Genomic DNA, 26,797 nt, shown 5'->3' with positions numbered 1-26,797 from the left:
TTAGCCACAGAAACTTCTTGAATCTCTAGAGCAGCCTTTCTCAACCTTGGGTCCCCAGGTGTTGCTGGACTACAACTCCCATCATTCCTAGCCAAGCGTGGCCAGTGGGAGTTGTAGTCCAACAATACCTGGGGACCTAAGGTTGAGAATGGCTGTTCTGGAGGGTTGAGCTGGTGGTTGCCACTGGTTGAATGTTCTACAACCACAGATGATTTCTGCACACCAGGGCAGGGTTTTGTGTGCCCCTAGATCAGTAGACTGCTATAATGCTATAATGTGCCTCACTCTTTTCCCTTTCCATATTTCCAGAAAATGGATGAGATGCAGAATGGCAGGCTTTCAGAAAGTAGCACTTCAACGTTGCTCTCCCAGTTGGGTCAGTCAGCTGCTGAGGAAGGTGACCCTCCGGAAGAACGTGAGCGTCTTCGCAGACTAGTGAACAAGCTGAAAGGCCAAAAGGACGTCCTTCAGAACCAACTGGCTGCTAAAGAGTTAAGTCTCTAGGTATCGCCAGAAACAGTGCAGCTGCCTTTGGTTGCAATCTTGGGTGATACAGTCATATGTATGTGAATATCTTTTGGTGCTCTATTCAAGAATCTTTCTGCATTTTTAATTTTGCCATTTTCCCCAGTTAAAATTAAAAAGTGCTTTTAAAAAATCCAGGTCCTAAGAATGCTGCTTTCCTTACAGCAAATATGTGCAAAAGCCAGATTTGCTAGCAAATACCTGAAGCTGTAAGTGTGTTTGTTTATTTAAAAATCTTTGTAGCCTGCCCTATACAGTATATCATATTGATCTCAGGAGCAGGGTACACAAATGCAGGTTATAAAGAACACTTTCATTGTTATGCAGAGCAGATAATGCTAAAAACCACACAACGACAAAAGTGGTTTCTTATTACCATTTTCATCTGCAATGAATCATAAACGGCTGCAAGAACGACCACGTCTTGATCTGGTGCCAGAAGTAAAACAAAAGTGGCGCCAGACGTGCCTTCCTTACTCAGAGGATTATTGTCGTTCCTCCTCCACAACCTTGACAAGTTGGTGGAGCCTGTGACCCTGCAGAGTCGGACCCACAAGGAGTTGCAAAAGAGACTTAGCAGGAGTTGCGCAAGAGCATGACTTCATAGCAAATGTGACTCTGGCCCAGAAGCGCTATCAGCAGAGCTGGCAAAATGTTCCCATTTTGGCACAGTCAAAGCTGTTGACCTGTAAGCACCATGTCCTTTCGTTGTCAATTTCTTGGCAAATCCCTGAGGTTGTTGAGCTGTTGCCCCCGTCTTCTTTCTTGCAAGACTCTGCTGGCGAGTTAGAGGTTTGTGGCTAGGTGGTGGCCGTGCACCCTCACTTTGAACATGGGACTGAATGTAGCAGGATTGGTCCCTCCCTCTGCTTTGAGGATCAGAGCAGTTGCCCTGCCTGGTTTTGTTTCAGGGGTCCTTCTGCAAGTTACTCCAACCTTCCCCAATCTCCTGCTGCACTGGAAGATTCACAAGATCCAAGTGGTGTGCCTCAGGATCCATTCATGATGTTGCACGTGCTACTTCCTTGGTGCGCCCCTCCAACAGTAGACACCCCAAACAATTCCTTGCATTGTGTGCTCTGTAGAGGCGCCTGCAGGTTTCAGAGTTCTGTGGAACTGGAAACTCTGTGCAAATGATTTGTTTTGTACTTCTGCAGGGAAGAAATCCAGAAGCTGACAGAGAAGGTGGGAGAATTGGAGGGAAACCAAGAAGCAAACTGTAGGCTGGCTGGAATTGATGCCACAGAACCTCCCAACCAGGTAAAAAAAACCACAGTTCGATATGTTTGGTACAGCAGGTCACCTAATATTAATTGACTTCTGTTGAAACTTCTGTGCAGGCTGCTTGGCATGGATTTCAGAGATTGCATCCCTCCTAAACCCTTCCTCCAGCCAAGTATTGGATTTTATGTTTATGGGTATGAAAGAAAGAAAGGCGGGGGGAGCCTTTTATATTCTTACTCTAGGTGGCTAAAGGAGAATGATGTATGACCTCCTAATAGCTAAGGCTGGCTTGGAGGAAATGTGTAGCTTAGGGATGCGAGTGGAGACAGAACACTTAATTGCTGGTAACTTGGCTGGGAAATCTCTGTCCTCACTTGTTCCTTCACTGATTTGTTAATAGCAGGAAAGTCCTCTGTACTGAAAGACAACGCCATCTTTTTGCCTTGGCTCTCACAGTGCTTGGAATTGGCAGTTATTCTCTCTTTCTCTCCATCTATTCCTTCCTCTTCTCCCCCACTAACTATCTCATTGTCCCAATCCTTTCTTTCCATATTGTGCTCCTTCAGTTCTTTGCCACATTCTTCCTCCATGTTTGCATGACTTCTTTTCCCTCATTCATTTGTTGATCCTTCCAATTTCTTGCTTCTTGCATATGTCTCTACCCCTTCCCCCCCTTCATTCTTACAAACTAACTGCTGTTCCTAGTTTAGACATAATGAGAAGCTGCAACAAGTTTAAGCCAGGAAGCAGGTGCTTACCTATCTTCTCATGCCTGCATCAGAGGAGAAGGGTGGAAGGAGTGAGCATGCAAGCCCAAGACTCAAGCAAGCTCATTTATGAAACACTACACCAGGGATGCCGAACCTCCACTTATAGGCCTAATTGGGGCTGTAAGGTTATTTCAGCCAAGCCATGCCCACCTGCCAGGTAAAGGCTTGACCTGGATCCTGCCCACCTGTCAGTTGACCAGCAGGATGTGTGAGAGGAATGATCTGGCCCAACAGCTGGAACTATTTCCCACCCCTCCATCAAACTATGGCTTAATGTTGCATCTGAACAGAAAGAACCAAGTGTGTCCAAACAGATACATACTAATTCTTAGTCTCTGCGGAAGAGCACAGTTGAGGGAGAGTCCTCCTTCGGCACTGCTCCATATTTTTTGTGGACCCCCAGCTCCTGAACCATGAAGAATAGAGAGTAGGCTCCAAAGAAGGTGCCTCCCTCAGTGCGTGACTCAGAACTACCATTGAGCTAGGAACAAACCATTCTTTCTATATAATTCAAAAATTTCCTGAATAGTAGTCAAGTGAACTGGTCAGCATGCCAACCTTTTATCTTCACTTATCTGAGAGGTTTATGGGGCTTTTTAAGGTTTTGTGTGGACGTGGCTAGCGCTGTGGTCTAAACCACGGAGCCTCTTGGGCTTGCCGATTAGAAGGTCGGTGGTTCGAATCCCCGCAACGGGGTGAGCTCTCGTTGCTTGCTCCCTGCTCCTGCCAACCTAGCAGTTCGAAAGCACGTCAAAGTGCAAGTAGATAAATAGGTACCGCTCTGGCGGGAAGGTAAACAGCGTTTCTGTGCGCTGCTCTGGTTTTGCCAGAAGCGGCTTAGTCATGCTGGCCACATGACCTGGAAAAACTGTCTGCAGACAAACGCTGGCTCCCTTGGCCAGTAAAGCAAGATGAGCGCCGCAACCCCAGAGTCGTTCGCAACTGGACTTAACTGTCAGGGGTCCTTTACCTTTTTAAGGTTTTGTGTGTGTGTGTGTGTGTGTGTGTTACAATGAAAACATTTGTTTTTTGCAGCACTGGCACAATCAGTTGCTCATTGGTGCTAGCATTCCATTCCTCCAAGCTGTCCCTTTGACAGCAGCAATCACCATTCCTCTGGATTTGTGCTTCTCCATTCATACTTCCTGCAATGTTATTTTAAGGGCCTGCAGAAATGTCAGCCCAGCTGGCGACCGTTGAATCCAGCATGCATGCTAAAGTTCAGAGGTTCAGATTTGGAGTGCTCACCTCCTTGCTCTCCTGAGCATCACAGAAAAGAACAAGCTGCTCGGCTCATCCAGAGACAATGGAAGGCCTACCACACCAAGGTGATGCTCTTTCAGCTGCAAAGGGAGGGGGAGGGATATTTTTGGAGCGGAAGAGTACAGAAATCGGGGGACAGGAGGAACCGGGATGATAGTGACACCCTTTGACATGTGAGACTCTGCACCTCCTCACCACTCAAATGCCAACATGCTTTCAAATCTATCCTTTAAAAGCAAAAGCCATCCACTCCTGATTTCTGTACTTGTACAGGGCAGTTGTTAAGGATGCTGGATATAGCAAATGGGCTTTAAATCATTACCAGAGCCTCACACTTTTCATGCAGAAGGTCCCACGCTTCATCTACAAAGATGTCCTGGAGGAGAGGCAGACATTATACCCTTGTCTGAGACCATGGAGAGCCACTGCCAGTCAGAGTTGGCCAGACACGGCTAGGTGGACCAGTGGCTTGACTCCACATAAGTCCCATGGTCATACATAACTGCTCAGATAATATCAAGGAATATGAATTACACCGGGTGGGAATACGACTTGGACTTAATCTAAGGTCAATATACGTTTAATCTCTTTTATTGTTGTATTTGTGCATTTCCTCACAAGCTGCTTTGGAACACATTGTTCGCAAAAGCAAGGTATAAATAATTGTAGTGATATAAAACGCAAAATGTTTGATGAGCCTCTGAGCACCGGGGCATACACCAAATCCAAAAGTAGAATGACCAAGTTTAGCTTAAAAGAATGGAAAAGGCCTCATTTCTGTCCAATGTTTATCCATTTCAGATTGACAGGGCCGCACTGGATGAGGTGAGTAATGTAAACTCTTCTTAGTTGAATTGATTTTTTTAAAGTTAATCTAATGGTTGCAGGCGTACAACTAATAGTTTCAATTGCTTCTGTTCTCAGTCATTCAGGTCTTGTGCAGTTTTTCTGCAATTTGCATCACCTGGAAACATGTTCATATCAGTGGCAAAGTCTAATGGGTAGTTGGAGACCCAAGACATTAATGTAGCCTTGCCAATGAAATGTTAGCTGCTGAGGTGTGATTTCATTCAGCAGATTTGATTGTATGTGAATTTCCAAATAAACCTGTGCATAAGTAGGTTTCTTTTATCTTTCATTGGCCGGGACCAACTTTTGAATTGGAGATCAGTAGTTCAGCTTGCCTTTTGATTGGCAGGAATACCTAGTAAAGGACTATTTTCTTGGCTCTATAAAGGAATACCTTTATAGAGCCAAGAAAATAGTCCTTTACTAGAACACAATTTCTTCCTGGGGCTGTGCATGGAATGTGTAGCTGCCATCTTTCAAGGGACTTAACATCCATTCATGTTATTCTCTCACCCTGTGCTCTCTCTCAGGCAGTTGTTGTGCTCCAGGCAGCTTTCAGGGGACACCTGGCTCGGCAGAAACTATTATCAATTAACGCACAAGGTCGAAACTCTCCCAGCGTGCCTCGAACAGGACACAAGGCAACTATCAGGGCAAGTAGAGATGTAGCCGCAGTATGTTTTCCCCTGATATGCAGATGGTCTGCAGGGCAAAGGAACAGGATCCCAAGCTCTTTTGTTGTTGTTTAGTCATTTAGTCGTGTCCGACTCCTCGTGACCCCATGGACCAGAGCACGCCAGGCACTCCTGTCTTCCACTGCCTCCCGCAGTTTGGTTAGTAGCTTCGAGAACACTGTCCCAAGTGCTAGTCCTGCTATAATACTGGAACTTCGACTATAGGCTTTGCTTTGCTTCTTATCTTTATTTACCTTTTAATAATAAAATCAAACCACACAGATTTAGTTTAAAACAAATATGAACAAATTTATCCCGCGTCTCTATCAAGCCAGTTTACTATTTTATTGTTGACATTTCCCCACTTCCCCAGGAGGGCAAGCTGGCCTTTTAACAGGAGAAGAGCCAAAGGTCTGGATCCGTCCAAAGGTCCATCTAGTCCAGTCCATGGCCAACCAGATGCTTCTAGGCAGCCCACAAACAGGGCATAAAACCTTTTTTTCCTCTCTCCCCCCCCCCACTTGGACACCTCAGTTGCCTGGCAGCAGCCTGTATTCAGAGGGTAGATGGCCTCTGAATTAGGCTGCGCCCAAATTGCTATAGTTGTCAAGGACTTTAGAAACTACCAGCCATTAGAAGCTGTCAGAGGCCATTTGAATTAGGGGCTTCTAGCCATCAATGCCCAATAAACTCCTTTTAAGTATAAACTGTTTCTAGACTTTTGCATAAGCATTTTGTGTCCCTTCGCTTGACATAAGATGACAGCATTTCTGTTGCAATGTTAATCCTTGGAAGTCGCTGTTTTATCCCATCCTTCTAAAGGCTGTTCACCTTATGCCCATGTTTAACTTTTCCATTCTTTCCTTAACCAAAATCTATGGGTCAAAGCATTTTTCCAGCATTATAAAACAGATGGCTTTTCCGCTGCTAAAAAGTTAAAGCTAAACTCATTCTGATGTTTACTGTCAAGTGACCAACCAAATTTGTTGTTGAGATCTTGTTGTGAAACAAGCTTGAATAATGTCTGAATCTTCCTGCCAGTATTTCCTAATTTTGCTCTTGCATTATGCAGGAGGAGGACCAAATTAAGAAAATAATGTTTTCTTTATAAGTAGTTTGAACAAATAAAAATTTAAAAAGAAAATAAGGTCCCTTTTTTGAACTTGATTTGGCTGTTGCTTTTGGCTGATTGGAATTTGTGGCAGTGCTTGATAACCCTGGACAATACAGTATGTGGTTGCTAATATATTAATTTATCTGCCCGCAAACATTTTTTTTAAAGTGAATGTTCATTGTTGGGAAATTGCTGAATCCCTTCCATATTCAGCCAGCCTAGTGAAAGCTGCTACTTCTCAACCCAGAGGTGTCTCATCTAAAGGCCAAAATATTTGATAGCCCGCATCCTTGCTCCTTTGTTCTCCCATATTTATATATCAACGATGCCAAATTTCTCATTGAGCAAGCGGTAAGAAGGCTGGATCAACTTTGCCTTGGCAGCCCCAGGAATCTACTGGCATTCCCAAACTACTACAGCTGAAAAGCAGGCCAGTTCTTTTTTCTTTCTGTTGACGGATAAGGAATGCTTTGAGGTCAGAAACAGCAGAATCTGTTAAGTTGCCAATTGACATATTGAATGCCAACACCTTGTTCCTATTTGTGCTCCTAGAATTCACTTTCATCTCGTGGGTCCAGCTCTTCACAAACAGCTTCTGATTACAAAGCGGAAGAAGATGCTGTGAGGCTTGTGCAGTCCGTTTTCAGGGCTCACACGGCACGCACTCACCTTGAGGAAAGGTAAGGCAGGAGTGGCTTGTTCTAGTGAGATTTGAGTTTCACAAAGCTTGATGTCAATGGCTTGAAGAACGTGAGCTGGAGCCCAGGTTGGGCCAAACAGTGTAACAATATTTGCACCAGCAAAATGGAGCTGCAGGCGACAAGGCTAATGTTGACTTCTCCCATGCTATTCAACTCTTCTGCTGTCTTCACCCTCTCCCCCTCCTTTGTATTTCCATTTAGTCTTCCACAGTCTAGCCCAGATGCCAGGCAGCATTGTTCCAGAACATCAAGCAGCTTGGCTGAAAAGGAAAACAAGAGCACATTAGCTTTTTCTGAAGTGATTTAAAAGATTCTGAAGGTCCTTCATATGCCCCACTAAGTTTTGGGTCAGAAATGGTTCCAAACAACTTTGGATCAGAAATGGTTTGTTTACCTGCACAAGGAATTCCAGGCTATTTCCATCTTTTTTATGATTCCATGTGATCCTGTTGACAGCGTAGATCAGCCCTAACTGGCCTAGGTCCCAATCCCACATGTGCCCCACAATGATCTTGTTGTGCTCCTTAGAGTAGGCAAGCTGGCCTCTGCTAACGGGAAATAATAGTGGCAAGCGCATGAAAGGTTGAGCAATACCTTGAAGATTTCAAGTGCTGTACATATTCTGAATTTGTTAAATAAGATACCTCATGGGGATGATCAAGCGAAAATCACTTATCTTTGTTTGAGTCTGATAAATTCATGGCAGAGTTACAGGATTTGCTGTAGCTGCCCAAAAGCTGTGATTTTTTTAAGGGCAATATGGTGAATTGTTAACATTTGATTGGATGATTTTACTGTAATGCCATGGTACAGCTGCATCAACACAACCAGAGGCTTTCATCTGCCCCAGCTGCAACAAAACATGTCTCTCCTGCATCAGTCTCTACAGCCACAGCAGGCACTGCAACCTTCCAGTGGTTTGACTTCACCCCCCAAAGGTGCACTCTTCCAATATCTCCCAAGACAGACAGGTGCCAACAACAATTAGTCCCTTCAACCTTTTGTATTTTAATATACATTTTAACCTTTTGTATATTATTATTTTAATATAAAGATAAATGTCGGTAGATGTTGTGTTTAAATATTGATGTTGTCGCTGGCATCTGCCTGTCTTGTTAGCATAGCCGCCTGGCAAGTATGCTTGTGCAGTTCAGCATCAATGGGCAGGTTGCTGGTTATGGTGGAACCCAGGTAGACCAAATTGTCTTCCACTTCAAGCGTGTGGCCACCAATGCGGATGCGTGGAGAGCTGGCGACGTCCTGATCTTTGTTGATCTTCGTCGGGCTGATGGCGAGGCCAAACTCCCCACAGGCTTGGGCAAAACGGTTGCTGAGTCTCTGTAGAGCCTCCTCAGCGTATAATGTCAAGGCCGTGTCATCTGCAAACAACATTGCATATAATTTTCTTCTGTAGTTGATATGACCATTATGGTTGAAACAACGACAATACACTTTTTTGTGCTGTGTAAAAGAGTGAGGTGGCAGGACCTTTGATGTGATCCATGCAGCTATTCTGCAACACAGCAGAATGTGTCAGCACAGCATCTTTGCTCTAAGATGCTGCATCCCATTCCATCACTGGTGCTTGGCAGGGTGAGGTCAGAGCTCCTGCCTTTGCCTCACCCTCCTCAGTGGTATTAAAGAAAGGCCCTGAAGATCTTTTTTACTCCACTCAGCTTTCGGGTGGTATGTGGTGCTGTACCTGCTGTCACTATTTAAAGCTGTTTTCTCTACTGCTAGTATACTTATCTAATTTAATTATTTGCTGCCACTGCCTTAACTTTTTAATGCTGTTGCTTTTGTTATCTTAAGCATATTATGTTGTTTTTCTGACTACCATAAACTACCTCGGGAGGGTTGCTTGTGTATTATATTCAGTGCTTTTCTTCTGGGGGGAACGCATACCCCTAAACATTTTGTGAATCTTTGTACTTTTGCCCACTTACTGTATTTATTTTTCCTGATTTGAACTATAAAATGGTGATTTTCTTGAGTCAAAATGAGAGTACCCCTAAATATTTTTTTCAGGAAAAAAGCACTGATTGTATTTATTATCATTCATTGTTTGTGCCTTTTACCTATGTGTAAAGGTGATTTTTATCTTGAAAGGCAATCCAAAACCCAGGCAATAAAAAAATAAATTTAGCAGTATAATGCTTGAGTCTTAAGCAGGTGGCCCATCCTGAGTTCCCAAGGTGTGTGTTACATTTAGGAGCCTTTTAACAGACTATGCCAGAAAAACCTCACCACTTAAGGTGTTACTAAATTGTCTTCTGTCTTTGAGGAGCCTCTTTCTCAAATAGCAGGAACGCAGAGACTTGGGTTCTTCAGGCCTGCTCTGTTTCTCTATGCCCGTTCCACAATGTACCGCCCAACATAGTGTTAAGTTACGTTAGATGCTTTCCACATGGAGATTAAACAAAACGATGAATGTAACAGAATGCTTGCCTGCCTGCGTACCAGTGAACCTCTGCATCTGATTTAAAGCCTCAGGCCTGTGCTAGTTATTATCATAGGTCTCCTCCTTTATGGCTGGATCTCTCGGACTCTGGGCCCAGTTTCTGCTGGGAGCTATTTTTACAACTCTTGCCAATTCTCCACATATTTTGCAGGCCTCTGATCCTTGGTCCTGGAGATGAGAGAGCAAGCCTAGCAGCCCCTGACAGTGGAAAGAAGAAGCCAGTCTGGTCTCCATTCAAATATTCGCCTCTAGTGTTCACCTCAGCGGTTCATGGTAATCTCATTTACTTCCCCAGTCTGGGCTTAAAGTCAATTGTACGTTTTTGCAGTGGTCTCCCTTGAACTTTGGTTCTAATTAATCTTGTCCAAAAGGGGACTGCTGTGTGCAGTAGGCTCAGCAAGGTTCCCAGTTCTTCCACTTTGTCAATCAGTTCCTCCCTGTTGGTGAGTTCCGAGTCCAGGATAGATGATCCCCTTGTTGCTTCTTCCACCTTCTGGGAAATGAAATTGTCAGTGAGGCAATGGAGGAATTTGTTGGACCTTACATTCTTGGCAGAATTTAAGTTCCAGCAGATATTGGGGTGGTTGAAGTCTCCCATGACTACTATCTCTCTCCTTTTTGAATGTTTGGCAATCTGTTCTAGAAAGGCATCATCCAAGTCTTCAGTCTCAACGGAGTTCAAAACAAACCTGAGGCTAAGTAGGGGCTCAGTATTCAATCTTGCAGCAGAGTGACGGCTTCATTGATTTTCAGTTGTTATAACTTTTATTTGTCGACAGCCACTCCATCACATTGATTTTTATTTTTTGCACAGGCCTCTGAGTTAGGTATCAATTACTGTTTACTTCACAGGGTTGTTGTGAAGGTTAATAACTATCATTATTTAATTGCTTAACTGTTCCAGAAGAAAACAGCAGCCCAAGATGTAATTCAAACATATAAAGGGGGCCATCACACCGGGGGGAAATAGATTGTCTATTGTGCTACTGCTATTTATTACTTGAATTGGAGTTGAATTGCTAATGTCCAAATGGATGACTTTTCTAATTAGTATTCATTGGTGGTTTCCTCCTGTTTCTGCTTAGAGTCTGCTTTTATCTTGTCCCAGAAGAACCTGTGGGTGCATTGGGGGTAATCTTCCAAACCATGGCTTGGAGGGTCATGCAGGAGACTTCCTGTGCCTGCATGCTCTCTCTCCCTCCTCCCTTCCTGTGTCGTAGGGCTTAATGCATTGCGTCATGGTTTGATCAAGTCATAGGTTACTGTATTTTGATGCAGTGGAAAGCGATATATTTCAAAATGAGGAAGTAGTGCAGTACCATAGGAGAGAAGGTGGAGCGTACACTCTCATTTACATGTAAATCCTGATGATTGGTTCAATGCCTGCCTTACTTTTGTGCATGAGAGGTTGTGTCAGTGTGGAAACAGAAAAGGGCAATCAAAATTATTCACAACCCATTCTGAAACCTTGTTATTCTTAACAGAAAGACTGGCCATTTTTATCCACTCTCCTGTTTCGTTCGTTTTTCTTTCAGCCACACCCTCCCATGATCAGCTGCAGCCCTCTCCCTCCCCACCTGCAGATGAAGTTCAGTCGGATGACTCGGATGAGATCATCACGGTGTCTCCATCACCAGTGAAGAAAACATCATCTCATGATTTCACCAGCCATTTGTCACATTCTCTATTGCACTCCTAGCGTGACAATGAAGGACATTTTAGTCTTGCTTGGTGAGGTGAAGTTGAAGTTGTCCAGGCTATGCTACTCAGCTTAGTTTTTCACAAAAGAGAAAGAGAGAGAAAGAGCTAAAGATGATTAAGGCCACATTTGCGAGGTGGTTCCTAAGGGACAGGGGAAAGCATCTGTTGCAGATCCATTTCCCTATAATTCACAGGTACTGGCAAATTCTGCCCCTGCTGGTCCACATGGTAGGAATTCAAACTTGTTTTGGTACCCCAAGCCATCTCCAGCTGTTGTTTCTAAGTTATTCTTGCTTCCCACAGTTCATGTTTTGTTCCCAACTTTTGGCCATGCCGATTCACCTTGCAATTGGACGCCCCAGTACAAGGTCCTTAAAAGGTGAGGGCACCTTCCTTGTAATAGGTAGTGATGCCCTTAAACAAACAGTTCTGTGGGGCCAGTGCTTTGGCACGAAACACAGGAACCCTGTGAATTTCTGAGCTTTGACTGGTTCCTGAAACAAAATCAGTTGGAGCCGATTTGTTCAAAGACTCCAGAGCAAAAGGATATGTCCAGGAAGGGGAGATACAGTGGTGCCTCGCAAGATGAAATTAATCCGTTCCGTGAGGCTCTTCGTATAGCGGTTTTTTCGTCTTGCGAAGCAAGCCCACTGACAGCTTAGCGGATTAGCGCTATTAGCGGTTTAGCGGCTTTTAGCGGATCAGCTGATAAGCGGCTTAGGGCTTAGGAAAAGGGGGGGAAAGGGAAAAAACCCTGCAGGAACTCGCAAGACATTTTCGTCTTGCGAAGCAAGCCCATAGGGAAATTCGTTTTGCGAAGCGCCTCCAAAACAGAAAACCCTTTCGTCTAGCGGGTTTTCCGTCTTGCGAGGCATTCATCTTGCGGGGCACCACTGTACAACTTACTGAAATTGTAGAAGATGAAGGGGCTAGGAGTCAAGTCTGGCTTTTTGCTAAGTACAGTGGTACCTCAGGTTAAGTACTTAATTCGTTCCGGAGGTCCGTACTTAACCTGAAACGGTTCTTAACCTGAAGACCACTTTAGCTAATGGGGCCTCCCGCTGCTGCCGCGCCGCCGGAGCCAGATTTCTGTTCTCATCCTGAAGCGAAGTTCTTAACCTGAAGCACTATTTCTGGGTTAGGGGAGTCTGTAACCTGAAGCGTATGTAACCTGAAGCGTATGTAACCTGAGGTACCACTGTAATATAAAATCAACAGGCTCCAGACTTCATTATCTTCTGGCTCTCTCGCAAGACTCCCAGCTCCTTCACTGGAGATGAGCCTTTATCTCCAAACCTGTGGTAGATGAACAAGCATACTTAACTGACATAGATAATCTCTTTCTCTCTCTCTCTCTTTCTCAGAAGTGTTCATTTTGCGCCAAACCAAGAATTGCCTTGCGCTTGCATTTCAGTCGGTAGCTTTGTGTGATCACCTTTGTATGAAAGAATTTCCTAGGTTCCTCAGTCAGATGATTGGTCTCTAAAGCCCAAGAGAGGGTACCCTGACTGGCAGCAGCTCTCCAAGATCTGATGCAGAGAAAGTCTTTGCCATTGCCTGCTCCTTATTCCTTTTCAACTGGAGAGGCCTGAGATTGAACCCGGGACCTTCTGCCTGCCCAGCTCTGCCCCTGAGCTATAGTCCATCTGAACGCTGCTGCTGCTACTGCAGATAAAGTTGGGAATCTAAATTACAGTTCCTGCTTGGAGGAGAATGCTTCAGTCTCCTGTCTTGTCATTATTTGTGACTTGATGAATTATTCAGATTTATTCAGGAGCCATGGCAATCACTCATCTTCTTTGCTCGCCTTCTGGAGTGTAAGATGGAAGGGCTGCTCTTGCCCATTGATCATCCTGCTGATTGTACATGTGCCACTTATCAGACACCCACATTTGCAATGGAGGAGGAAGAAGCCCCTGCTTTGCCCTGTGCTGACCAAAAAGCAAGTCCCAGATACTCTGATGCCCATCCCTATTCTAAGCCACAAGTTTGCAGTAGTAAGACCACTTCCTAAGTGGCAGACAAGCATAAATTGCTGCAAGATCTTGGAAATGCCTTTCCAGTTCATACCAGAGGAAAGGATGAATGTTGCCATCAGCGTAGTGGCGTTAGCTTTGCTGCCTGTGCCCTTAAGAGACATTTATTATTGCAAAGTACCATGAAATGCCTTGCTCTCTTTACCTGTAGCACTCAGAGGCTCCCCGTTACCTCTTGCAGGGGTATGTTGGGGAGAGAAGCTGTGGGGAGCTATTTTCCAAATCTTGGAGCAAAACTTACATGTTCTACAAAAATCTCTTCATAGAACTCTTCCTGGATTGTACAATTTCATCCTGCAAATGTGGGGTTGCTCCTGCACGCACACTTGCAAGCAGAAAGCTAGTGCCGCACACCTCTGGCATAGCTCTCGGATGTGTAAGTTTCCAACATGTGGGAAATCTTGGGTTTTTGTTTGTTTTGAGTGTATCATTCAAAAAAAAGCACAAGTAACCCTTCGTTTGCATTTTAAAGTGGCACAGCCCAAGAAGATATCTGCCACATGATTTTGCTGAATGGATGCTTTCTGACAGATCACCTCATATTTTGAAATGGCCCTTTACCATTCCAGAACGAGCATGAAACAGCAAAACAACGCCATAGCAAACACTTTTGGGACTTACTGTCCTTACAAGTGAAATTGAGCAAAAATCGTGGTGCCCATTTTTGAAGTTCAGTAGGGATAGTGGAGCACAGATTTGCCCTGCAAGCCAAGGGCTGCCTCCTCTGCTGTACATCATTCCTTGGAACAAATCAACATGGTTTCTTTGGGGGATTCGGTGTGTGGGGTGGCAGCATATATGATCCACTTGCATGACAACAAAAATCTGTCTTATTGTAGGGATCAGAGAAAGCTACCTACCCCCTGCCAGCAATGTTTACAAATCAAAACGTATATCAAAATATTGCAGTGCTTTACATGGTTTGTGTCATGCACTATAGTGCATGGATCTGGCTGCCAAGCCATTAGCTGAGTGATTAAATTCTTTCCAGTTGGGGGAAAATAATGCCATAGGATATGTAACTACAGTGGTATCTCAGCTTAAGTACTTAATTCATTCCGGAGGTCCGTACTTAACCTGAAACTGTTCTTAACCTGAAGCACCACTTTAGCTAATGGGGCCTCCTGCTGCTGCCGCGCCGCCGGAGCACAATTTCTGTTCTCATCCTGAAGCAAAGTTCTTAACCTGAGGTATGAGGTACTATTTCTGGGTTAGCAGAGTCTGTAACCTGAATCGTATGTAATCCGAGGTACCACTGTATTGTTGCTGAGTCGTTTAGTCGTGTCCGACTCTTCGTGACACCATGGACCAGAGCACACCAGGCACTCCTGTCTTCCACTAGCTCCTGCAGTTTCATCAAATTCATGTTGGTAGCTTCGAGAACATTGTCCAACCATCTCGTCCTCTGTCGTCCCCTTCTCCTTGTGCCCTCAATCTTTCCCAACATCAGGGTCTTTTCCAGGGATGTAACTATTATATTGGCACAATGGATATCTGCAAACACTCAAGTGGATCTTGGGAAGGTGAAGCCCGGTAAACCGACAGCACAATCCTATGCATGTGAAGCAGGCCCCATTGAGTCAAGTTGGGATTGCTCCTATTTAGGGTTGCAGCCAGAGTTGGATTTGTTTTGAGCAAAACCAGTAACCATTTGTACAATACATTCAGTGGAGTTTCTGTGTGTGAGAGTGAGTTAATGCACAGAATCTCCCTGATTTTTTTAGTTCTTCAAATTGGAAGCAAAGATGCCTGCGTGCCCACACAGCAAAAGCAGGATGGAACCTGCTGTGTATAAACCTGTCCCCAGCCCTTCAGGACCGGCTTGGAGTAAATGCTTCCTTCTTTTGTGGGGTGTAGGGACGTGGGTGGCACTGTGGTCTAAACTACAGAGCCTAGGGCTTGCTGATCAGAAGGTCGGCGGTTCGAATCCCCGTGACGGGTGAGCTCCTGTTGCTTGGTCCCTGCTCCTGCCAGCCTAGCAGTTTGAAAGCACGTCAAAGTGCAAGTAGATAAATAGGTACCGCTGTGGCAGGAAGGTAAACGGCATTTCCGTGCGTTGCTCTGGTTTCGCCAGAAGCAGCTTAGCCATGTTGGCCACATGACCCAGAAGCTCTCTGCGGACAAACGCCGGTTTCCTCAACCAGTAAAGCAAGATGAGCACCACAACCCCCGAGGTCCGCAACTGGACTTAACTGTCAGGGGTCACTTTACCTTTACCTTTGTGAGGTGTTGCTGATAGTCTCTGCGAAAACTTGGGCCTATGCTGCCACTTGCACTATCATGAAACTAAGTACCATTTCCTCCATAAAAAGAACCCTACGGGGTCAGGCTGAAGGCCCCTTAGACCAGCAGTCTTCTCCCTCCAGTAGCCAGTCCAATACATTTGGGAAGCCTAACTAACAGGATTGGAATGCAATAGCCCCTCTCGAGTGTTGCTTCTCAGCAACTGGCTTTCACTGGCCTGCAGCATCTTAAGAAGGAGATTCCAAACCACCATTATGACTGACATTCCTGGAACATTGCCCTCTGGCTGCAGTCTTTCCCCTTTGGGGTTTTGCTGCGTTTACCGGCCTGCTTATTAGCAATCAAGATGGGAACGTTGCATCTTGGCTGGGGCTCCTCAACCTTTGTGAGATTTCCGTTGTTTTTCAAAGACAAAAGAGGAAAACTTTCTGGGCTGTCATTACGACAACTTTAATGCATCGCTGGCCAGGAGGGGGAAAGGTAGCCTTTCTTTAGTGGCAAGTGGTTACCGTTAATGCGTCCATGAAGCCCAGAGCTCTGTCCTTTGGAAGATATTGCTTGTTCTTCTTCCAGTGAGTCTCTCTGCCCCCCCCCCACGCCCCTCTACATAAAAGAGAGAAATTGGCTCCCTCGCTTATGCTGAATGCTTGTTAAGTCGGGGACAGAAATCTGTTCTCTATCTGATACTTGCTATCATTCATGCCAGGACTTGCAGCCAAAAAGGATGGCCACGGTACAGAGCAGATGATTTTTGCTTAATCCCATCAGTGGAAACGCTGTTTGTAGGGCTTCCAGAGGCAGCTGCTGGGAGCTGTCCAGAGCCCAGGCAATCGGGAGAGAGGTTTACACCATCAGGTAAATTAATTCCATCCGCTGCTCCAGTCACATTGTCAGGGGCGCAGAAGGTAGCTCTGGTGCGCAGGCTGGATATGATTCCTGAACAGCTCTGAATACACGGCTAAGCACTGTCAATGACGTAAGCGGGGGGGGGGGGGATACTTGCATCTAGAGGCTGAATACATCTGATGTGCAGGGAGAGGAGGCTGGAAGCCTGTAACTGAGGCTCAGAGGCACCTCCGCAGTCCATGGCAAAACCCCAGGCTTTCATACAAAACTCGGAGTGTGTACAAAGGCCAAGACAGGAGCAAAATGTTTCCCAGACTCCAGTCCCTGGGGAGCTACTAGTGTGAGTAATTTGATGGAACCAGATCTTCCTTCCCACAATAGCAAGCCGTAAGAGAGAGCTATGAACAAAGCTTGTGTGAGCGAGAGGTGAGGGGGAGAGGTTTGCATTTCCGCAGGACAGCTGAGTCGCTTTCAGATTGGTGCTTGTTAATCTTTTCAGGTTTATGAGAGAGTTGACATTATAAAGGTGTAGGTAGAATGGCCAGCTGGTAAACTGGCTTGCTGCTGGGACAGAAAGTGGATTTTATTCCCGGTAGTGATGGTGGGGGTTTTTTTGGAGGGGGGGAGGGTGAAGGCCAACTCAGAACATTGTGCTTACTGAGGCAGAGCAGCAAATGGTGCCACACGCTTGGAGAACGGGAAGATGGCATATTCTGAGTCAGACCATTGGCCCATCTAAGGTAAAGGTAAAGGGACCCCTGACCATTAGGTCCAGTCATGGCCGACTCTGGGGTTGCGGCGCTCATCTCGCTTTATTGGCAGAGGGAGCCAGCGTACAGCTTCCGGGTCATGTGGCCAGCAGGACTAAGCCGCTTCTGGTGAACCAGAGCAGCGCACGGAAACGCTGTTTACCTTCCCGCCAGAGCGGTGCCTGTTTATCTACTTGCACTTTGACGTGCTTTCGAACTGCTAGGTTGGCAGGAGCTGGGATCGAACAACGGGCGCTCACCCCGTTGCGGGGATTCGAACCGCCGACCTTCTGATCGGCACGTCCTAGGCTCTGTGGTTTAACCCACAGCGCCCCCCATCTAGCTCAGTCTTATCTACACAGAATGGCATCATCTTCAGGGTTTCAGACAGGAGTGTCTTCCTGTCTTATCTGTAGATGCCAGGGATTGAACCCGTGACCACTGACTTCCATCTCTACAATTCTATGATTCTGTGACTTTCAAGGAACGTTTTCTTTCAGATCAGTAGCTAGACCCACATAATCTACACCACTAGGCTGCCTGCCTCCCTTTCTCATAGGGCAAAGATACAGACACCCAAAATCCCAAGATATCAGGCAGGGCCAGAGTGGACTATATGCACAGTGCAATCACGTCTTACACGAAGGTATGGTTCCAAGCAGCATGTACCCCAAATATTGGAACTGCCCCGCAGGTGGGGGGTGAGAGAGAGCAGGCCCAGCACTCCCAGAGGCCGTGTGCCAAGCAGGCTTTGCTCCCCAAGGCGAAGTGGAAAGCTTATAAACCCTTTTTGCACCATGTAACCAAAGCAGTACCCAGCATGGAAAAAGCTTTTAAGCTTTCTGCCTTGGTTGGGGCGCCCCTACCCTGGAGGCTACGGATACTTGCATGAGCTCTTGTGGGAAGTTGGATAGCCCTGTGAAATCCATAGTCATAGGATGCTTCATTCAGTAGGGAGTAATGTGACCCCCCCCCCAAAAAATTGGTAGTGTAAATAGCCAAGGACTGGTTTGTACAGCTGAAATTTTTCAACCTTTGGGTTTGTTGTAAGAGTAGAACAGGGTGCCAAAAGCAGTGCTGAGGTGACATCTGGTGCATTGACCTCTCTCTAACTTCCTGTCGACTAATCCCCTGGCGCAGCTAAGGTCATAGCCTGACTTTCTGGCATTTGCCACAAACGGGGGAACAGCATGCAAATAAATAAATAATCAACCTCACCATTTTTTGCTTGCCGAGATCTCAGTTCCACTTTGTGCAACTGCTAGATAGTTTGATGTAGCATGAACTATATTTCAGGGGTCTTAATTAAAAACAGACATCCATGTCCAGGTGGCTGAAGGTTTCCATTGTGTGAGGTTGCTGCTATGGAATCACTGCTCCCTGCCTCCAGGAACAAGAGTCACGTTCAATAAACACAAAAGAGAGTGTGCATTTTTGTTTTTGTTTTTCTGGCCTTGTACAATACCATAGGGACAAACCCATAGGAAATAACGATGTATCATTCCCAAATGTGGGCTGTTTGCAGTGGAATTGCAATCTTTATAACTCTCATGGAGAAATCACAACACACATAAACCCACTCCTCAAATGGCTGGTCCGCGTGAGGGTGGGGGGCGCACAGGGAATAAATATGCCTTTGGCACATCATGCAGAAAGAACTCATCAGCAGTCATATCACCATATGGCATCATCTTGCACGAGTTTTTACAACCACTGCTGCGACAGGGCTTTTCCTCAAAGGTGGAAGTCCATTTAAAAATCTTGACATCAAGGAAGGCAACAAGGTCATTATGCTTCTAAGGGAGAGACACAGACATTCCTCTGCAACCACATGCATGTCTGTGGTGCGCAAATGGAGCCATCTTGCAAATGTTGTTACCTTATCCATCGCTAGCGGAGGAGCAAGTTGGGTGTGTACAGGGTAACTGCTTGCATACTGCCAAAAAAGAGGAAATGCATCAACCTCCCCCCCCCCCCCCCGCAAATGAGACAGATTTGCCTTACAAAAATGCATATGCTAATTTATAGCCATAGAGGTAAATGAATTAAATAGAAATACAATGTGCCTTGCCATAGTAAGGGAGGCTGTGCCTTAGTACCTAGGTGACCTGGGAGCAGACATTGCCTTCACCACCTGCAGGTCTCATCCAGCAGGGCTTTTCTTATGAGAATGAGACAAACATTTAAAATGATGCCAATGAGTTTTGTATTCCTTTCTCTTTCCCATTGCAGCTTCTAATTTGACACACTTCAGAGTGTCATTCCTATGTGCACCTACCCCCACCTCCAAATTAGGCTTGCTTTTCAACATGCTGACAGAGAGGCTGCCTCAAGGACCGCCCCCCCCCCCCCCCCCCCGTTCTGTAACTGTTGCTTCCCATTTTGGTTTTCAGACAAAACCGACAGGAGGTGTGGATGGAGAAGGGTGGCAACGTGGGAAGTGCCTTTACAATTATAGAGAATGGAACGCATCCTCGAGCCATAATTGGTATGGGATTGCTCACCATCTGCTTTCATGTAAGCAAAATTTCCCAAATAGGATCAAGTTGATCCGAGAGATTAGAATCCCTTCCCCCGCCATATCTGGCTGCCCACTTCTTGCCACATGGTGTAGAATGGGCCTTTGATGATGCAGTCTGACAAAATGCCCACCAGAAAGTGGGGATGCTGTTGAACGGCTCGCCTCGGTGTTCCCAAACTCTTCCTTGACCTGTTGCTTCCAAGCCTATTAAGCACAGCCATCATTACCTCTTGACTTAGGGTGAGGAATGTTTGGGTTCTGGGTATGCAAACCATTATGAGAAGACCTCTCCTACCCTACCCCAGCTAATAAAGCAGTTGAGCAGGAAGATGGTCATTGGAAGGTGATGATGGAGAACTCTTGGTGCATCATCTAGAAGAAGAAGAAGAAGAAGAGTTTGGATTTGATATCCCGCCTTTCACTCCCCTTCAGGAGTCTCAAAGCGGCTAACATTCTCCTTTCCCTTCCTCCCCCACAACAAACACTCTGTGAGGTGAGTGGGGCTGAGAGACTTCAGAGAAGTGTGACTGGCCCAAGGCCACCCAGCAGCTGCATGTGGAGGAGCGGGGAAGCGAACCCAGTTCACCAGATTACGAGACTACCACTCTTAACCACTACACCACACTGGCTCTCATCTAATTACTGTTTTACATGGATGATCAGCAACTTGCCAGTGTTTTAAGGAGAGGCCCTCCCCCAGCCCTTCCTTGAGATTCCAAGGATTGAGCCTGGGATCTTTGGGCTCCTCAGAAGGTCTTTGGAGTGGGCTCTTGAATCTGCAGCTGGGTTGACATCTGATGTAATGTAATGTCACAGTGTTCTGTCACTCTCTGTGTTGATAGACTTTGTAGGTTGTGTTCCCTGTTTTGAGACTGTTTTAATCTTTTGCAAGCTGCCTTTAAAGTGCAGACTGGTAAAGATTTTAATAAATGTTTTGCCACTGGGAGTAATATAATGCCACTTTTTCATGGCCCTGTCTGTTCTTGTGTATTATGGGCAATCATTCTTAAATTATACCTAGGCATTTCATTGATTCTTCACAGCAGGGTAACAATCAGAGTTAAAACAACTTTCTGATCAGTGACAGGTGAGTCTGAATTAATTCCTTTACCAGGAAGTGCAGATCTTTATCTAAGCATCTGGACCTGTCTGTAGAAATTTGCTGTGTGGACACTGGAATTGCTCTTTGTTAAGAGTGATATGCTGCATACTTCCACCTGTGTGCTATTTGTATATTTGAAAGTAAACCCAAATATCCCCCCCCCCCACAGAAATGTACAGTGATCTCTCCTTCTAAAACTGGGGTGGGAGGCAACTGCGGCCTTCCAGATGTTGTTGGACTAATATCCCCATATACCTTTAGTAGTACTTTCTGACATTTAATTGCCTGCAAGGGACTGTTAAGAAATAAAGAGCTGTGCAAAGGTACCAACTTCTGATAGTTTAAAAGATGGTTCAAAAGTTTTAAAATTCCACAATGGTAGACAGAGACTGCTGTGGCTTGGCTGGTTCTCTTACCGAGGCTGGTTTAATTAGATTAGAAGTTTTCCAATTTTAGTATGTAGAACAGTTGAACGTGGTCCATGTAAAATTGACTAATCTCATTGTATGGGCTTTGTTACTATTTTTCCCCCCTCAGGCAACAGTGTGCTAACTGTAGCTAAGTATGTCACCACCACAACACATGAATACAGGGTTATTAAGCAGCTGAAGACAAAGAGATGTGGTCCGTAAGTCAAGCAGAAAAGCATGTGAACTGTGAGATGGGATCCACACTTTGGAAAAGTTTAAAGAATTCTCATGTTATACAGCCAGATTTAATTTTCATCTGGCACATTCTTCCCTAATGCAAAACATTTCCACAAAGAATCTCCCCACCTCCCCCTGCCCACACTAATCTTTGCAAGAGGCCCAGCAGTAAATTTGGGATTTTTTAAAACAATGACTACTTGTTATCATGTTCTGTTTCTTTATGCCATCTTGAAGCTAATCAGAGCTAACTTATTTCTAGTCCTAAGAGGATATATTTCCCTTACATTCTGAAACAAAGGTTAATTTCACACAGCTGGGAATGGCTCTGGATTTTTCCAGCAATGGGCTGGCCTAGAGCCAATTTTATGTTGCATATATGTTCCATGAGTCCATGATAAGCATGTGACCAGGGCTTAATTTCAGCCAGGGTGCATATGAGTTGGTTCCAAAGCCCAGAGTTCGTTCTCTGTGCCAGGACTCTGTGTGTGTGTGTGTGTGTGTGTGTGTGGAGAGAGAGAGAGAGAGAGAGAGAGAGGGAAAGGAAGGAAGGAAGGAAGGAAGGAAGGAAGGAAGGAAGGAAGGAAGGAGAGAGTGTGCCTAAGTCTTTGTAGAGAATGGTAATGCAGAATCGGGTCCCACACTGATAGGGAGAAAAATTCCAGGTCAAAGGACATGGGTTTTAGGTGAGAGTCAGACTTAGCACCTCAGCATGATAGGATCCTAGCTGGTTCAGCCTAGTCACTACGAAGGAGAGATTAAGTGATTTTTCTTACCTGTGCTGATACAATAATGGCTGCCCTTGCAGGAAAACCACTGCAGCTAACCTGAAATTCTGCTGATTTCATGCTCCCAAAAGGGACAGCCGTGCCTGAAAATGTTGTCCAATTCTGCCCTCCAAAATAAAAAGTTATAGGTGTTTCATTTCTATCTCTCTTAAAGAAAACATTAAAAGTATTATCCCCGCTCCCAACCCTAACCCTCAGCCTATTTGCCTGTAATTTGGCAAACCTTATGCACTCTGAAGAGGATAATATGTTTGCAAATTCCATCCACTTCCATCAAAAGAAAAGCGAAGTTATAGCTGTTTTTAAATTTCCCTGTAGTGAAATGCAGGGCTGGGGTGGAACAGAGCAGACTTGGACAGTCTCTGAGCCAAATCAGGCAGCCCATGAAGCACCTCAGATCAAGGTGACCTGTTTTCTGAAGCACCGAATCTTAGGATCAGTAAACCAAATCTTATGGTGACTACAAACTTTCAGTTTTTGCTTGCTGGCAGAAGGACCATCAAGGGGAACAAGTGAGCTTCTCTTGGTAGGGAGTTCCAAAGTCTGGGTTCAGCCACTGAGAAGGCTCTTGTTCAAGTTCCCACCAAACATGTCAGATGTGGCAGGACAAAGAAAAACTCCTCTGTAGATCTTAGTGCCCAGCACCAGGGAAATAGCTTAAAAATAATAATAATCTAGGCTCTTTAAAATTGTTTGTATGAGCAGTTTAATTTCTACAATTCACTTAAATTTTAGGATTTGGTTTTAGCTCTGGGAGGTGCTTTGTGGTTCTCATTATATGAATGTGGCCGAACCTACCGTACATTAACCTTGGCTCTGAAGTGGTTTGGTTCTTTTCTATATGGTTTTCCCTGCTGTTGCTTATATCGATTGATGGTTTCGGATTTTAATTTGTCACCAAGAGAACTCTGGTTATGGAGCCATAAATAAATAATAAACATTGGCTTTGGGACAAAATAGACTTTTATGGGCTGGAACAGAGTCTGGAAAACTAGAGCATGATAAGTAGGGGGGAGAGGGAATTGCTGGGAAGTTTTAGACCCTCATCTTGGTTATCTGTAAAGATTGGAACATCGTTACCTGAAGAACTGCTTATATGAACCTGTCAGGGTTTAAAATATTCTTCAAAAACGCTTTTCTGAATACCTCCAGTGTCTTCAAAAGTAGGGTTTTGGTGTCCAACACACGGGGCTGGCCCAAGACATTTTGGCACCTGCGGCAAACCACAAATGCCCAATGCCAGGGAAGAAGGGGTGAGTGAACATCTACATTGGGAACAGGGCGCAAGACCAGATCAAGCTTACTTGATGGTTGGGAATCAAAGGCTGTTGTGGTGGGTGCAGAGCCCAAAGACGCCCTCCAGGAGACCAAAGACACACTGCCCAGGTTTGCATCCCTGAGAGAGGTCACTTTGGTGCTGCAAACGCCAACGGTTTCACTTCACCCCGGAGGTGCACCCCATTGTCTCCCGAGGCGAATGGATGTGGACAATGACGTCTGTGTGGAGATGCAACTTTTCGTGTGCATGCCTCTGTGTGCACATGTCTCTCTGTGAAGGGGGACCTTTATACGCCTATGCCCATTGGTGTGTACGTGTGGGGAGAGCTTGTGTGTAAGAGGGCCTTTCGTGCCTGTGTGTTTGTGTGTGTGGGTAGAGCCTTTTTTGTTTATATGCCTGTTTGTGTATGTAAGCGGGGGGGGGGGGGCTTTTGTGTATATGCCTCTGTGTGTGTGTAGAGTGAACTTTTAATGTATATCCCCCTCACCCCGTGTGTGTGTGTGTGTGTGTGTGTGTAGGGGGCCTTTTTGTGTACATGCCTGTGTGTAGGTAGGACCTTTTTTGTTTATATGCCTGTTGGTGTGTGTAAGGGATACCTTTTGTGTATATGCCTGTGTGTGGAGAGAGAGCTTTTAGTGCATATCCCTCTCTCACTGTGTGTGTGTGTGTGTGTGTAGGGGGACCTTTTGTGTCCCTGTCTGTTTGTGTGTATGTATGTGTGAGAGAAGGGACGCAGGTGGCGCTGTGGGTTAAAGCCTCAATGCCTAGGGCTTGCCGATCGAAAGGTCGGCGGTTCGAATCCCTGCGGCGGGGTGCGCTCCCGCTGCTCGGTCCCAGCGCCTGCCAACCTAGCAGTTCGAAAGCACCTCCGGGTGCAAGTAGATAAATAGGGACCGCTTACCAGCGGGAAGGTAAACGGCATTTCCGTGTGCGGCTCTGGCTCGCCAGAGCAGCGATGTCACGCTGGCCACGTGACCCGGAAGTGTCTCCGGACAGCACTGGCCCCTGGCCTCTTAAGTGAGATGGGCGCACAACCCCAGAGTCTGTCAAGACTGGCCCCTACGGGCAGGGGTACCTTTACCTTTACCTATGTGTGAGAGAGCTTTTAGTGTATATCCCCCTCATGCTTCTGTGCCTGTGTGTGTAGGGGATACCTTTTGTGTATATGCCTCTGTGTGTGTGTGTAAGAGTCTTTGGTGCATATCCCCCTCATGCTTGTGTGTCTGTGTGTGTAGGGGATACTTTTTGTGTATATGCCTGTGTGTGTAGAGAGAGCTTTTAGTGCATATCCCCCTCTCGCCATGTGTGGAGGGGGACCTTTTGTGTCCATGCCTGTTTGTGTGTGTATAAGAGCCTTTAGTGTATATCCCCCTCATGCTTCTGTGTCTGTGTGTGTAGGGGATACCTTTTGTGTATACTGTATGCCTGTGTGTGTGTGTGTAAAGAGAGAGAGAGCTTTTAGTGCATATTACCCTCTCACTCTGTGTGTGTGTGTGTGTAGGGGGAACCTTTTGTGTCCATGCCTGTTTGTGTGTGTATAAGAGCCTTTAGTGTATATCCCCCTCATGCTTCTTCCAAGAACTAACTTAGTTGGTCTTTAAGGTGCTACTGGAAGGAATTTTTTTATTATGCTTCTCTCTCTCTCTCTCTCTCTGTGTGTGTGTGTAGGGGATACCTTTTGTGTATACTGTATGCCTCTGTGTGTGTGTGTGTGTGTGTAAAGAGAGCTTTTAGTGCATATTACCCTCTCACCGTGTGTGTGTGTGTGTGTGTGTGTGTGTAGGGGGAACCTTTTGTGTCCATGCCTGTTTGTGTGTGTATAAGAGCCTTTAGTGTATATCCCCCTCATGCTTCTGTGTCTGTGTGTGTAGGGGATACCTTTTGTGTATACTGTATGCCTCTGTGTGTGTGTGTGTAAAGAGAGAGAACTTTTAGTGCATATTACCCTCTCACCGTGTGTGTGTGTGTTTAGGGGGAACCTTTTGTGTCCATGCCTGTTTGTGTGTGTATAAGAGCCTTTAGTGCATATCCCCCTCATGCTTCTGTCTCTGTGTGTGTAGGGGATACCTTTTGTGTATACTGTATGCCTCTGTGTGTGTGTAAAGAGAGAGCTTTTAGTGCATATTACCCTCTCACCGTGTGTGTGTGTGTGTGTGTGTGTAGGGGGAACCTTTTGTGTCCATGCCTGTTTGTGTGTGTATAAGAGCCTTTAGTGTATATCCCCCTCATGCTTCTGTGTCTGTGTGTGTAGGGGATACCTTTTGTGTATACTGTATGCCTGTGTGTGTGTGTGTGTAAAGAGAGAGAGAGCTTTTAGTGCATATTACCCTCTCACCGTGTGTGTGTGTGTGTGTAGGGGGAACCTTTTGTGCCCATGCCCGTGTGTGTGTGTGTGTGTGTCCATTTCTGCCCCTCCGTCCCCTAGGCTCAGCAGCAGCAGCAGCAGCAGCATCAGGGATGGCGGCCTGGCGGCGCCGAGGGCCTGCTCCCTGAGGCGCCATTTCTGCCCCCTCCGCCAGCCCACGAACACGCGCGCGCACGCGCGCGGGCGGGCGGGCGGGCGAGGGAGCGAGGCAGGCAGGCAGGCAGGGAGCGGGCGGGCGGGCGGGCGGGCGACTCGGGCGGCGCCGAAAGGGGGTCCTTGTGGGCGGCGCCATCCGGGGAGGAAGAGGCGGCGGCGGCGGCGGCGGCGAGGCGAACAAAGAGCGCCGGCAGCCGCGCCGAGCGGAGGGAGCGTGTGGGCCGCCGGGGCAGGGGGGCCATGTCGGGCACGGAGCCTCGGAAGCCGGGGCCGCGGGGCCTCCTGAACCGGCGGAGCTGAGGCGGCGCTGCTGCTGCTGGCATTGCCCCCTCATGGCCGCGGGAAGGGGCAGCTCCTCCGGGTGAAGGAAGGAAGGGAGGCGGCGGCGGCGTCGTCCCTGAGGGGGAGAAGGAGGCGAGCGGAGGAGGCCAGGCGCCTTCTCTCCTCAGGCCGGGCATGGCGGCGGCGGCGGCGGCGGCCGGGGTGAGCTACTCCCCTCCGTGGTGGGTGAGCCTCTTGCACCGCCTGCCCCACTTCAGCCTCCGCTGGGAGGCCGTCGGCGACGACTTCCGACCCGAGGAGGCCGAGTACCAGCAGGTGAGAAGGCAGGGGCGACTCCGCACCCGGCTCCCCCTCTGGGTGTGTGGCTGTGGTGTTTTGTGTGTGTCCCCGCAACACGCGCCGTGAAATGCACCTACACAGAAGCCATTAGTCGATTCCCCGGCCGCTTCCCCTCGCCCGAGCCAACCCAAAGAGACCTGCAGAGCCGAATTTATATATTG

At 46.6% G+C, this 26,797-nt stretch overlaps 2 protein-coding genes across 5 annotated transcripts in view; both read left to right on the top strand.

The window, feature by feature from the left end:
* Nucleotides 1-12,994, top strand: part of IQCE (IQ motif containing E) — a 36,912-nt gene extending 23,918 nt beyond the window's left edge. Inside the window, exons 14-21 of one of the 2 annotated variants that reach the window (XM_079953804.1) lie at nucleotides 310-491; nucleotides 1,683-1,785; nucleotides 3,683-3,847; nucleotides 4,584-4,607; nucleotides 5,162-5,284; nucleotides 6,972-7,099; nucleotides 9,733-9,854; nucleotides 11,117-12,994. In XM_079953804.1, coding sequence (XP_079809930.1) covers nucleotides 310-491; nucleotides 1,683-1,785; nucleotides 3,683-3,847; nucleotides 4,584-4,607; nucleotides 5,162-5,284; nucleotides 6,972-7,099; nucleotides 9,733-9,854; nucleotides 11,117-11,280 — 1,011 coding nt within the window. In that variant the 3' untranslated portion in view covers nucleotides 11,281-12,994. Of the gene's footprint in view, nucleotides 1-309; nucleotides 492-1,682; nucleotides 1,810-3,682; nucleotides 3,848-4,583; nucleotides 4,608-5,161; nucleotides 5,285-6,971; nucleotides 7,100-9,732; nucleotides 9,855-11,116 lie in introns of both variants that reach the window. The other variant, XM_079953805.1, reaches the window with a different exon arrangement.
* A 13,266-nt stretch (nucleotides 12,995-26,260) lies between these two features.
* The window catches only part of TTYH3 (tweety family member 3), an 83,174-nt gene continuing 82,637 nt past the window's right edge, over nucleotides 26,261-26,797 (top strand). For 2 of the 3 annotated variants that reach the window (XR_013833147.1, XM_079953843.1), the window contains exon 1: nucleotides 26,261-26,612. Coding sequence is in view for 2 of the 3 variants with exons in the window: in XM_079953843.1 (XP_079809969.1) it covers nucleotides 26,472-26,612 (141 nt within the window). In the remaining variant the exon portion in view is untranslated. The remainder of the gene's footprint in view (nucleotides 26,613-26,797) is intronic. The other variant, XM_079953844.1, reaches the window with a different exon arrangement.

This window comes from Podarcis cretensis, assembly GCF_951804945.1.
Source record: "Podarcis cretensis genome assembly, chromosome: 14".
Classification (NCBI taxonomy): Eukaryota; Metazoa; Chordata; class Lepidosauria; order Squamata; family Lacertidae; genus Podarcis; species Podarcis cretensis.
Note: the sequence above shows the minus strand (reverse complement) of the source record. Positions and strands in the feature narration are given on the sequence as shown.